This window comes from Typopeltis vanoorti, chromosome 7 (assembly GCF_054136105.1).
Source record: "Typopeltis vanoorti isolate ZY-2024b chromosome 7, IOZ_Tvanoo_1.0, whole genome shotgun sequence".
Taxonomy (NCBI): domain Eukaryota; kingdom Metazoa; phylum Arthropoda; class Arachnida; order Uropygi; family Thelyphonidae; genus Typopeltis; species Typopeltis vanoorti.
Window position 1 is genome coordinate 125399289 of NC_143555.1, and position 14237 is coordinate 125413525.

At 34.9% G+C, this 14237-nt stretch overlaps 1 protein-coding gene across 1 annotated transcript in view; it reads left to right on the forward strand.

The window, feature by feature from the left end:
- Positions 1–14237, forward strand: part of LOC150105037 (2',5'-phosphodiesterase 12-like) — a 108084-nt gene that overhangs the window by 63501 nt on the left and 30346 nt on the right. Inside the window, exon 7 of the mRNA XM_090396112.1 lies at positions 12657–12912. Within this exon, the coding sequence (XP_090252238.1) occupies positions 12657–12912 (256 nt within the window). The remainder of the gene's footprint in view (positions 1–12656; positions 12913–14237) is intronic.

A 14237-nucleotide genomic window follows, 5' to 3' on the forward strand; every position in this document is an offset into this window, starting at 1 on the left:
AAAACAAGTGCTTTTTTGTCTTATGTATTATACATACATTAAAACTTTATGCTAAGTTGCAATTGTTCCATTTTCTTCCTACATGCGAGGCTCAGTGGCCTGTTGCCAAGTAACTTGACATTGAAAATCTAATTAGTGCTCTACTAGGATGGTTAATCATATATGTATAGTGTATTTGGCTGGTTTGCTTCTGTTTTACAGTTGAAAAACTGAAATTTATGGGAGAAAAATCCTGTCACCTCCATATTAAGATTGATACGATTCAAACCCAAGTCATTCCAGTCAGAAAACGTTGAACTGTAATTGCATTTTTTCTCATAGTATAATTGCACAAAATGAACCAATAATTATAAATGCAAAAATTAAACTTACACAATTATGATAACATAACATCTGTAACACAGAGAGCATCAGTAGAAGTATATATTTTTATACAAGAAAGTGATGTCATGAAGAAATCTTAATTCTTGAATAATTTGAAATACTCTTAGATATGGCTTCTAGTCCCAGATTCATCCATGACCCATATGGCTTCATCTGAGTTAAAATTACTCTCTTGTTTCTTGAAATCCAGTTGATTAATGAAGACAGTTTAAAGTGAAAACATATAACATATGTGGTTATCTTCAAGGCTTGCCACTGAATCTCCAAGGTTTGATTCCTGTTCTCAAATGAAAGGATTCGAGAACAGGAACCAAACCTTGGAGATTCGGTGGCAAGCCTCTGAAGAAAACCCTGATTGATTCAGCCAGAGAGGCATGTGGTGAGGTTGTCTGCAAGGATAGAAAAATCAGAAGAACTCCATGGTGGATACAGGAAGTTAAAGGGGCAATGAAGGAAAAGAAGAAAGCATATCAAAAGTTCCTGGCAAATAAGTCAGCTTGTGCTCTTAGAGAATACAGAGACAAATGTAAGAAAGCTAAACACTATAAGACTTATTATTGTTTATGTGATCATAGGTTTTTTTAATTACTATATATGTTCATATAATAATGCCTACCAGTTTTGCTAGCGACTGTGTAGCTTTCTCAAGGCTTGAACGTTAAACCAAAAAAAATATGAAAAATGCACCAAGTATAAAGAATACAAAACCATTAGTAACCATAAGGTAGCTAAGTTGATATGTTCGCCTGACAATGTCAGCATGTATTGCGAATCTTTAGTCCTTGTCCTCAATACGCGTTGCATGAGCACATGTTATATGATTGTTGGCATACTGTAGTTCCGTCAAACTGAGTGAATTGATTAAATTTTTCCAAGTTTCATTCAAAATGGCACCTTGGTTTCTGTTTAGGTTGCTGCCTGTTCGTAGGACTACTGTTGCTTCTTTGAATAATCAGTGTCTGAAATCATCATCTATGTAGGGTATAGAGCTATTTTCCCACTCTATAGAATGGTTAGAAGTTGAAAAGTGATGCATTAAACCAGAGGTGATCGTCCTGTTATGATTGACATCTCCAACATGTTCTTCTGTCTGATTTCGAGGCTTCTTGAAGTTTGTCCAATGTAGGAGAGGCCACATGTACATGGAATATTATACACACTTGGATATTTGTAAAATGGAACACTATCCTTAGAAGATCTTAAGGATAGTGTTCCATTTCAATTATTTGTGGAAATAAGCGAAATGGAACACTTAACAATTTTGCTATATTGGTGGAAACCGAACCCATAAAGAGGATGATGACTGTTGAAACCTGCTGGGAGACTGTTTCTTGTTGTTGATGTTTATCTTTATATAGGAATTTGTTGATAATGTTTAGAGGATATCCATTTTGAGATAGTGTTGTAACAATTTGAGAACAGTTCTGTCTGAACCTCGTTTTCGTCTGAGACAAATTTGCAGACCCTAGATGATGCTATGTTTATGTGACCTATGATGGTTTGAAGAATAATGTAGATATCATCCAGTATCTGTAGGCTTTTTGTAAATGGACAGTTTGAAATTGTTATCTTGTCTTTTTTACCAGTATGTCTAAGAAGTGCAGCTTGTTATTTTCCACTTCTAGGGTAAATTTGATTTTGTTGTGGAGTGAGTTGATTCTGTCTACAAACATGTAGGTTCTCTATGCTTTCTTGCTAAAATGATGAAGACCTCGACACTGACTTCTAAGAAGTCTGTTGAGGCTAGCAGGTGAAAAGACGCACTGAAAGATTTGTGATTTTTGTTGATTTATTAAGTGTTTTCTTAGATTTAATTATCTATTATTGTAGTTTTATTAGTGTAGTTATTATACTAAAGTGTTTTATAACACATTTCAGAAAAATTATTAGTTTTACTATTAAAAATGGTGCCAAAAACTCGTCATAACAAGGAAGTGACTAAAGGCTAAAGTTGCTACTGAGGAGAGCGTTTTTCCTGAACCCAAACACTACTGCAGTGATGATTATAATTTATCTGAGGATACGTTGACATTAGAAATAGCTCGGTTAAAAGAAATTATTAGGAAATCCACCAAGGAATTGGAAAATGTTGAAAAACGTTTGTTTAAACTTCGACAGGATAAGAAAAAGGATGAGAACAAGAACATGTAGGAAAATACTGAACATCAAAATATTAATAACAACAAGGTAAGTCAGTTAATATCTAAGAAAAAAAGAGGTAATATGGTATGGTGACTCAATTTTAAAATTTGCGCTTGCTGAGGGTGTCACTACTTCTAGTTTCCCGGGAGCGAAAATTAAAAATATGACAAACATAATTGAAAACCAAAAAATAATGTAAAAGAAATGGTAGTGCTGCTAAGTACTAATAATTTAAGTGGTGACAAACATAGTATGAGAGAAGATATGAAAGGTCTGTTGGAAGAAGCAAGAAAGAAATGTGAGAGAGTAAAAATTGTAGGATTACTACCTAGATATGATAGTACTGAGTTAAGAAGGAGGGCGATGATAGCAAATGATTTCATGCGCAGGCTATGTAGAAGATATGGATGTGAGTTTTTAGACGTGTGGAAGTGTGTTTGATGGCAGAAAAGATTTGTATAAGAATGATGGCCTGCATTTGAATTCATTTGGCATCAGAAGCTTGGAGAAATTACTTCTTGGTATGAGACTTAATGCAGAGAGTCAGGGAAACTACATCATCAAGGGAGGAATGGGAAAAATGTGTGTGAAAGTTCAGCTATGGTATACAAACGTGATAAAGATATAAATGCCTTTGAACATGGTTATGTATGTGGCATAGGAGTGGAAAAATATGCTTTGGATTCAGACCTTTTAAATATGTCTGGGGGAGGGAAAAGAGAAAATTCTAGAAGAAGACCAAATACATTGCATATCTAATTATAAGAATAGGCTAGGTCATAATTTATTATGTCTATACACATATGCCAGGAGCATTAGAAACAAAGGGGTTGAGTTTGTTGCTTTATTGAATACGATGTGGCCTAAGATTGTTGGCATTAGTGAAACCTGGCTATCCGAATCAGATATGGTAAGTGGGATCAAGTGTAACCGATATAGTATTTTTAGGAATGACAGAAGAGATAGCAGTACTACTAATGATATCTTTAGGAGTACTACTAATGATATCAGATGATTTAAGTCATCTGATATCATTAGTAGTACTCCTAAAGAAAATAGTATCATTAGTATCATTATCACTCCTAAAGAAAACAATGATGGTAACAATGTCCCATGTAGCGATGAGTTTGAGTCTATTTGGTGTGAAGTGGAGGTTAACAGAATGAAATATATGGTGGGGGGGTTGCTACAGACCTGGCAGCTCAGTTGTACGGGACGAAGAAATGCATCGCCAATTTAGCCTTATGGGTTACCAAGCGAATGATCATTATGGGTGACTTTAATTTTCCAAACATTGATTGGGTAGAAGAGAAATCTTGTGATCAGAAAGAACAAAAATTTATTGAATTGTTGCAGGATAACTTTCTCAAGCAGCATGTGAAAGAAGGAACTCGAGGAGGTCAAAGAGTGTTGGATTTGCTCATAGCATCAGAAGGGAACTCTATCAAGAATATAGCTATTTTACCACCAATTGGTGACAGTGATCATGCTATTCTTTCTTGGGAAGTATCTACTTGTATTGAAGCTCCGATTAAATCAGGTTACATGCTGAATTACAAAGCCAGAAATTATGATCAACTTAGAAGAATACTATCATTGGTCCCATGGTTACTGTATCAGTTACTGAATGGAAAAATGTCAGCAATGCATGGGAATCTTTGAAAAAGTGCTTGAATGAGGTGGTATCTCAAGAGATCCCTAGTGTTCATAGAATAAATAGGTTGGGAGTGAAATGGATGTGCAGCCTTATTAAGCTAGAGATCCACAAGAACAAGATGATGTGGAAAGAATATCATGAGAATAAGAGTGAGTGGAGTTATGAAATATATAAAGCTCAGGCCAGAAAAGTAACGAGTATTGTGAGAAAAGCTAAAACGGAGTATGAAAAGAAATTGGCCATGCAAGCCAAAGGTAATCCAAAAGAATTTTATCGTTATGCCGGAAGCAAAAAAAAGAATGATTGTGGAAGAATAACTATTGAATGCAGATGGTACACGAGTGTCAGAAGTTAAAGAGATTGTTCAGTTAATGAGTGCTCACTTTGCTAAGATATATCAACCAGGTGTATGTAGTATGGTGCACAGTGCTATTGCTATGTTGGATGAAGAGTTAGAGGTTCATGAAAATGAGGTTGAAGAGCTTTTGCATAACCTGGATAAGAATTTGTCAATAGGGACAGATGGAATATCTGCCCGTTTGTTAAAGGAATGTTCAGCTGAATTGGCTAGGCCTTTCACACATTTGTATAACTTGAATCTCAGCTCAGGAATGGAAGGAATGTAATATAGTTCCATTGCACAAGGGAGGTGCAAAAACTGATGTGTCTAACTACCGACCTATTAGTATTTCTGGTGTGGTAGTGAAGATTTTACGGAAGTTAGTGAGAACTCGCATACAGAAATGGGTAGACAATCATTCTATACTCTGCAGGGAACAGCATAGGTTCCCTGCAAAGTTTTAGCAATTTGCTCATATTTTATAACAATGTTATGGCCGAGTTGGATAAAGGAAATGGACACACTATGCTAATGTCGGATTTTTCTAAGGCATTTGATAGGATACCACACGATAGGCTGTTGCGTAAACTGGAAAATATGGGATTGGAAAATAATCTCTTGACTTGGATTAGGGGATGGTTAACATACAGATATCAAAAAGTGGTATACAATGGGCGTGAATCTGCCAGATTTAAGGTAACCAGTGGTGTACCTCAGGGTCCTTGGGCCATTATTGTTCAATCTATACATTAATGACTTCAAGCAGGGCCTATCATCAGATTTGCAATTGTTTGCTGATGATGATGCGAAGATAGGTAGGGCAATCAGGGATGCTACTGATATTCAGCAATTACAAAATGATTTGAATAGACTGGAAATCTGGGCAAACGCAAATGGCTGTCAGTTAAATGTTAGTAAGTGTAAAGTTATGCACTTTGGTGTGATTAGAGATCCAGCAGCATATTATATTAGTGGGGTTATGCTACAAGAAACTGAAGAGGCAAGGGATCTTGGTGTGTTGGTGGATAAGAATTTAAAGTTCAAAGGTCACATAGCAAAAGTTGGAAATACAACTCAGAGGATAATTTCTGTGCTGAAGCGAACCTTGACATGTAAGGATAAGGAAGTCATTTTGCCTCTTTATAAGGCTTTGATAAGACCACACTTGGATTACTGTGTGCATATTTGGTCTCCCGGATTCCAAGAGGATAAAGAAGCTGCGGAAGGGGTGCAAAGAAGAGTTACAAAAATTATATCTGGATTATGGGATTTAGATTATGAGGACAGATTGCAAGTATGTGGATTACAGACTCTGGTTAACAGGAGAAAGAGGAGTGATATAAACTTTTGAATGGGTGTTATAGCATTTCAAGTGATGAAATTTTTCGTTATATGGAAGGTGGGGAGAGAACACAGGGTCATCCATGGAAGTTGTTCACAGTCAAGAAAGGGGGTAAGAGCTAGGTTTTCTCTCAGAGAGCAGTGAGTGAGTGGAATAATTTGCTCTTAGGGGTAGTGAGTGCATCTAGTGTAAATAAATTTAAGGGAAGGTATGATAGCTGGGTTGGGTAATTTACAGCCTCCCTCGATAAGCTCTTGACTCCCTGGGGGTCTCAGATAATAATAATAATATTGAAGGTTTAGGAGTAATATTGGTGAAGATTTCATTTTCAAATTTCTCCATGAAAAGTTCTACACATGGTGGTGACAGAGGGCTGCCCATGCTAGGCCTTCTAATTGTTGGTACACCTTGTTGTTTACCTTAAAGAAATTTGATTTTAGGCAGTGCTTGAACATCTGTGTAATATCTACAGGAAAGAGATCTTTGATAATGTTAATCACTTCTTCTATTGGAACATTTGTAAATAAGGATACTACATCCAGACTGGCCATTATGTCTGTTTTTTTTAGTTTCACATTCAGTTTTTCAACAAATTGTCGAGAATTTTTAATATAGGATTCTGTTTGTCTGATTTTTCCTTTTAATAAGTTTGCAAGATGTTTAGCTAAAAGGTATGTTGGGGAGGACCTGCCAACAACAATCGAATGAAGTGGGACTTCTTCTTTATGTACTTTAGGTGCACCATAAAGTCTAGGAGGAATGGGATGTAAGGATTTAATTTTTTCTTTTCAATTCCTCAGGCCAAGTACTCATGTTGTGGATCAGATAGTTTGTCTCATTATGATTCGTCACGGTAGGATCTTTGTTGAGAATTTTATACGTGGAACTGTCTGATAATAAATTGTTTATCTTCTTGAAATAGTCCTTTGAGTTAAGAATGACTGTGGAGTTCCCCTTATCAGCTTTAGCGATTGTAATCTCTTTGTTATTACTCAAGTTATGAATCACTTTCCTGTGATAAGGAGTGGTGTTAAGTTTGGGTTGTTTAGCTGTGGCCAGGATGATTGAGCTATGAAATCTAATATTGTTAGCTATAGCCTCTGGGAGAGGGTGAAGACCTTTTTCAATTCCACAAATAAAGTCCATTTTTGGAATGTAATTGGGAGTGATTGAAAAGTTAAAACCATTCTTTACGATATCAGATTCATGTTTTGAAAGGTAGTAATCCAACATGTTGAAAATGACTTTATCCTCTGGGAGGCTGTTGTGTGTATGGTATTTTTTTCTTATAGAGTTCTTCAAATTTTTTAATTTGGTTAATCTTTTTTAACTTGAAAGTTTTCTCATAGCTATGTTGTATCATATGGTCTATGTTGTTCCAGGTAGTGTAGTCTACACTATTAGAAATGTTGTCAAAGTAATTCCGGCAATTAACATCACTAACATTCAATTCGTACCTTATGTGTTGGATCCTTTCTCTAATTAGTGCCAATGAAGTTTTGTGGTGAATTCTTTTGGCTTGTATAGATTGAATATGTCCTTTGATTAATAAGAACTTGGGGATGATTGAAAATTCCCTACACCTTTCAAGGAATATGAGGTGGTTCAATAACTTGGCCTTTCTGCATTTCTCTTTTTCTAGGTGCCGTACTTTGTTTCATTTGACTATTTAAAGTATTCATATTTGGTCATAAAGTGTTAAAATATAAGACTTATTTTAATTACTATATATGTTCATATAATAACAGCTACCATTTTCGCTAGCAACTGTCTAGCTTTCTCAAGGCTTGAAACGGTAAACAATAAAAATATGAAAAATGCACCAAGTATAAAGAATACAAAACTTAGTAACTATAAGGTAGCTAAGTTGATATGTTCGCGTGACAATGTCAGCATGTATTGTGAATCTTTAGTCCGTGTCCTCAACACGCGTTGCATGAGCACATGTTATATGATTGTTGGCGTACTGTAGTTCCGTCAAACTGAGAATTGATTAAATTTTTCCAAGTTTCATTCAAAATGGCACCTTGGTTTCTGTTTAGGTTGCTGCCTGTTCGTAGGACTACTGTTGCTTCTTTGAATAATCGGTGTCTGAAATCATCATCTATGTAGGGCATAGAGCTATTTTCCCACTCTATAGAATGGTTAGAAGTTGAAAAGTGATGCGCTAAACTGGAGGTGATCGTCCTGTTATGATTGACATCTCCAACATGTTCTTTCTGTCTGATTTCGAGGCTTCTTGAAGTTTATCCAATGTAGGAGAGGCCACACGTACATGGAATATTATACACGCCTGGATATTTGTAAAATGGAACACTATCCTTAGGAGATCTTAATACCTGTCTAATGCTAGAAGTTGGTTTAAAAACAACTCTGATGTTATGAGCTTTTAACAATTTCGCTATATTGGTGGAAACCGAACCCATAAAGGGGATGACGACTGTTGAAACCTGCTGGGAGACTGTTTCTTGTTGTCGGTGTTTATCTTTATATAGGAATTTGTTGATAATGTTTAGAGGATATCCATTTTTTGAGATAGTGTTGTAACAATTTGAGAACAGTTCTGTCTGAACCTTGTTTTCGTCTGAGACAAATTTGCAGACTCTGGATGATGCTATGTTTATGTGACCTATGATGGTTTGAAGAATAATGTAGATATCATCCAGTATCTGTAGGTTTTTTGTAAATGGACAGTTTGAAATTGTTATCTTGTCTCTTTACCAGTATGTCTAAGAACTGCAGTTGTTTGTTATTTTCCACTTCTAGGGCAAATTTGATTTTGTTGTGGAGTGAGTTGATTTTGTCTACAAACATATGTAGGATTTCTATGCTTTCTTGCCATATGACGAAGATATCATCTCCACCATATTGAAAGTTTAGGAGTAATATTGGTGAAGATTATTTCATTTTCAAATTTCTCCTTGAAAAGGTCTGTACATGGTGGTGACAGAGGGCTGCCCATGGCTATGCCAACAAAATCAAATTTACCCTAGAAGTGGAAAATAACAAACAAGTGATAGCACAGGGGTAAAACAACACTCAACAGGCATATAGTCAGGAATACATATCCATACTTGAAGTAAAAAAAGCATCAAAGGCTTGAAATGTGCAAAGGCAGCAAGAGTAGATGATATTCGACCAGAAATGCTGAACTATGGTGGTATAAAAGTCTTACAGTGGCTGCACTGCATAGTTCAGAAGGCCTGGACAGAGGGACAAAATCCTGATGATTGGAGTAGAGCTCTCATAGTACCCATATATAAAAAGGGAAATAAAACTGAATGTGAGAATTAGAGGTATTTCCCTACTGAGTATTCCTGGTAAGATATATGCAAGTATACTTGAGAAACGGTTGAGAAGAATTGTGGAAGAAAAGCTTAGTGAAGAACAACTGGATTCAGGCCAAATAGAGGCTGTCAGAATCAGATCTTCACTTTACAACAAATAGTTGAGAAATCATGGGAATATAACAAAGATATGTATTTAAATTTTGTCGATCTGGAAAAGACATATGACAAGGTGCCAAGAGAGAAGCTATTCAATACGCTACAGTTATGTGGTGTCAATGCGGCATTATATCAAGCGGTACTTAGTCTTTATTTGAGTTGTAAGTAAGTCAGCAGTTAGGATTGAAGGAAGTACAGGAAGATGGTTTAATGTTAAATTTGGTGTGAAACAAGGATGTGCATTATCCCCTCTGTTATTCATTATCTATATGGATCACATTATGAAGGAAAGTGGTATTAAACATGATATCAAAATTGGAGTTGTTAATGTCAGCTCTTTGCTTTATGTGGACGATGTATGTTATACTTCTAACATACATCCGCTACAAGTCTGCAAGATTCCCTGACTAAATTGAATAACTGTTGTAATAGATATAGTATGAAGGTCAGCAATAAAAAAACAAATACAATGAAAATAGGCAGATTCATTGAAAATGTCAACTGTTGTGAATGGAGAACCTGTGGAACAAGTAAAACGTTTCAGCTACTTAGGCACGATTTTTAGTGAAGATTGTAAATTAAATATGGAAATAGACAACAGAATCAACAAAGCTGGTATGGTAGGAAGTCAATTGAATAAATTCATGTGGAATAAGAGAGAAATTAGTCAGAACACTAAATTAGCTGTATATAAGGCAGTGTTCAAACTAGTTTTAACTTATGGATCTCAGAGCTGGGTCAGAAGTAAAACACTTGACCAAAGACTAGAGACTGCAGATATGAGAGTCCTGAGAAAGATTAGGAGGTGTGAATAGATGGCATCAATGGCAATATCATATTAAAAAACGAGGATATTAGGAAAGAACTTGACATTGTCAGCATCCAGGAATGTGTTAGCAGAGTTAATCTCAGGTGGTATGGTCACTTAAACAGAATGGGTGAGGAAAGATTTGCAGGAAAACAACCCAGAGGAAGACCAAGATACAGGTGGATTGATACTGTACAAAGTGCCTTAGATGATAGAAATATAAGATCTGATAATGTTGGAGTCTTGACAAGTAACAGAGTGATTTGGAAGAAAATTGTAGATAAGAAGTTAATAATGATGTAAATTTTTCATGTAGTACTATCATATCCTGTACACCCCTTGAGGGTACATGGCAGGAATTTGATGATGATGGTTATCTTCAATAAATACAAGACATTAATATGGGCTTATGAGATAACAGACAAAATACAAAGGATTAGCAGTAACCAAATATAAAGAACTAGAAGAGTATAAAATTATGAAAATGGAAATGCTTAATGTTTAAATTTCAAAATATTAACTTTCAGGTGGGAGATGAACTTCATTGCCAGTGTGAGACCACCACCTGCTTATTGGAAGCATGAAGTGGCTTGTAAAAGTTCCATGTTTGTTTCTAGAGCAGAATTTCCAGACTATGTGAATATACAAACGTACTATAGGGTTTCCAGCCTTTCATAGGTTGTAGCCACATTAAAAAATGTGTAGACTGTACCATTAAAACAAAATTCTAAATCAGAATAGAATCTTTCAATCACAAAATTAGTTGTTACCCACACAAACATAACTTTTACTGTTTTAAATCCAGAATTAATTCCACATGGAGATTGATAGAATAGTTTTTATTTAGCCATCAGCTAGTTTCCCATAACTTTATAGTACACTCATCAGGAGAGGATAAAAAATGAATTATATAATTGAATTTTGTGACAAGCAAATGACAGCAAGATTAGTGCATAATGAAAAAAGACTAACAATGGAAAGCCACTTCATGCTTCCAAAGCATCCAAGGTCTGTAAACCTAAGTGGGATCATGACTTCTTTCTTGTTGCTAATGCTGATTCTTGTTTATCAATTTTGTTCTTTCTCTTTATAATCAGAGATGGCCACTTATATAACTGACCGACTACTGATTTCTCAAGTTATTTTTGATTTTAATGGTATAGACCATGCATATTGAGTTCATTATAAAAATTTCAGGTTAGTGAAATTAAGCTGTGTAACATTTTCAAATTTAAATGGTAATTCTGAATTTTCATTTTGATAACATCATATTCTTCTGGTCTCTTATGTCCTCCATTATGTATGTATTTATGTATGGTTTCTGCTGATCCTTTGTGTTCTCATTGATGTATGATTTCTCTCAATTCCCTTTATTCCTTCCAATCCTTTCTGAAGGAAATTTAAAATAATTTTAAAACATATTCTGGGCTACTTATAGCCTAATTTAAACCAAGAACAAGCAAATATTTTATAGATGTGCTCTGCATTTGACCTTTCCCAGATTTTTTTAAAAAGTGCCATTTCATAGGGATGTTTAAATCAGTACTGTATATTTTTCATAGACTGTGATAGTTTTCACAAAAACAATAGAAATATTAGCAACCAGACATTCAAATCTGAAAAGTTTCAAATTATATTCTATATAAAGAATTCTAAGAGCTTGAATAGTGTTGGCGTCTATTTGGTTATATGCATCTGTTGTAATATAAATGGTTCAGTCATAGTTTCAAGACTAGTTGATGAGGGATTTTATTTATTTTTTATCAAAAAAAAAAACCAGCTAACAACTTTTTATTCCTATATAGGGAGTAAACTCACCATTTTAGCCCTATCTAACTTTTAGAGACTGAGTGGACAGTTCATTCTTCACTGTAGCTAATCAGAGATAGCTGGCCCCACTAAGCAGCCTGCAGTGAAGATACAGCTCAACAAGTGCTGCCATCTCGTGGTTACCCTAACGATATTTTTAATGTTTGAAATAGTGTGGGTTCTAGCTTTGATTTTCTTGAATTTACAGGACAAAAAACTTGAGTTTCTGGGAGAAAAACTCACTTGTCCATGCTAGAGATCGACTAACTCGGGAACCAGTCAAAAAAAAGGCTTAGTAAAAGTTTCTCTAGTTGGCGACTAGACTTGAACTCAAAGTCTTTCTTCAGGCGGTTGTGCTGAGGAGTGCAAACACCACCTCCACTGAGCTACATAGGCTATTATTTTCTCTATTTTTTGCATAATTGGACCATTTGTAGAACAGTTTAAAATTATGGTGATAATTACTCTCAGCTGGATAGGATCTAATGCAGTTTGCCATTTAGGATTTTATTTTAGTTTTCATTTAATTTGGACTTAATGTTAGAATTTGGCAAAACAAAATTGTCAATGTTACAGTTGTTTGGATACTGAATGAGGTCATTACTTACACAAAAGTGTAGTTATTGAAAACATAGCTTTTTTAGTATTTTTATTGGAAATGATAATTGCTTTGTGCTTATCTTTAGTAATAGAGAAGAAAAATCTTACAACTTTGCATTATTTTTCAGATAAAGAAGAGGCAGTACTTAATTTGGCAGTTAATCATAGTTTATCCATGGCTAGTGCCTGTGGATGTCCACTTTATACGAACTATACTGCTGGTTTCAAAGGATGCTTGGATTATATATACTATGACCAAAGCAAACTTCAGATAACTGAAGTTGTTCCTTTACCCCCTCATGAACAAGTAATTCAGAACACTGCTTTACCTAGTATGTTTTTTCCATCAGATCACTTAGCATTGGTGTCAACATTACAGTGGAGGTGATAATTCATTATATAGTTATGATACAATATATTGAATTAAATAAATTCTTTGTTAAATTTTGTATTGTTTTGTGGATTCTTTTGATCGAAATATTTTTCAAATTATTTTGCATGAGATATGTGTAATAACAGATTTAAATTTTGAATTTAAAGAAAATCATCAAATTCCTGACATATACTATCATGGGGTGTACAGGATCTTATGATAGTACTGCATGAAAAGTTACATCATTGCTAAATTCCTGTCAACAAATTTCCTCCAGATTAGTCTGTTATCTGTCAGCATTCCAATATTATCAGATCTTATATTTCTGTCTTCTAAAGTACTTCTTACTGTATCAATCCACTTACATCTTAGTCTTTCTCTGGATCTTTTTCCTACCATCCTGGCAAAGAACATTTGTTTAGCCAATCTTTCCTCTCACATTCTGTTTATGTCCATACCATGTCAGATTAGCTCTACTAACACATTCCTGAATGCTAACAATGTCAGATTCTTTCCTAATATCCACACTTTTAATATGATACTGCCATGGATGCGATCTGTTCAGTCCACTATTCTTTCTCAAGACTCTCATATCTCATAGTCTTTGATCAAGAGTTTTATTTCTAATTCAGCTCTCAGATTCATAAATTAAAATTGGTTTGAAACACTTGTCTTGTATATAGCTAGTTTAGTGTTTTGACAAATCTCTCTTATTCCATATAAATTTATTCAGTTGACTTCCTACCATACCATACCAGCTTTGCTAATTCTGCTGTTTCTATTTCTATTTCCAAATTTAATTTGCCATCTTCATTAAAAATTGTGCCTAAATAGCAGAAATGTTTTACTTGTTCTGCAGGCACCATTCAGCATACAGTTCATGTTTTCAATATGTTTCTGCCTATTTTCATTGTCTTTGTCTTTTTAATGCTGATTTTCATACCACATTTATTACAGCAGTTATTCAATTTGGTCAGGGAATCCTGTAGACTTGTCCTGGCTTTATTTAGGTGTATATAGAAAGTTTAAAGAAAATATAATGTTAAAAAAAAAAATGTTTTCTAGAGTAATCCAAAATATGTTCATAGTATATACAGAATAATTTGAAATATGAATATTTTAGATTTGGTATATATTGTGAATTGATAAAATAATGATCTCATCATCTCATCTTCCTTATACCCTCTTTTACCTTGCGGTGTCGAGGGTCCATTGATCATCTGACCTCACTCCGTTTACAGGATAAGGTGGTGGTCAGCCTTATGCCCCGGTGTATCCTATGGCCTGTAGTATTGAGTTCTCAAGGCCAGTTTTGCCTGCTTTGCGGGATGAAAAA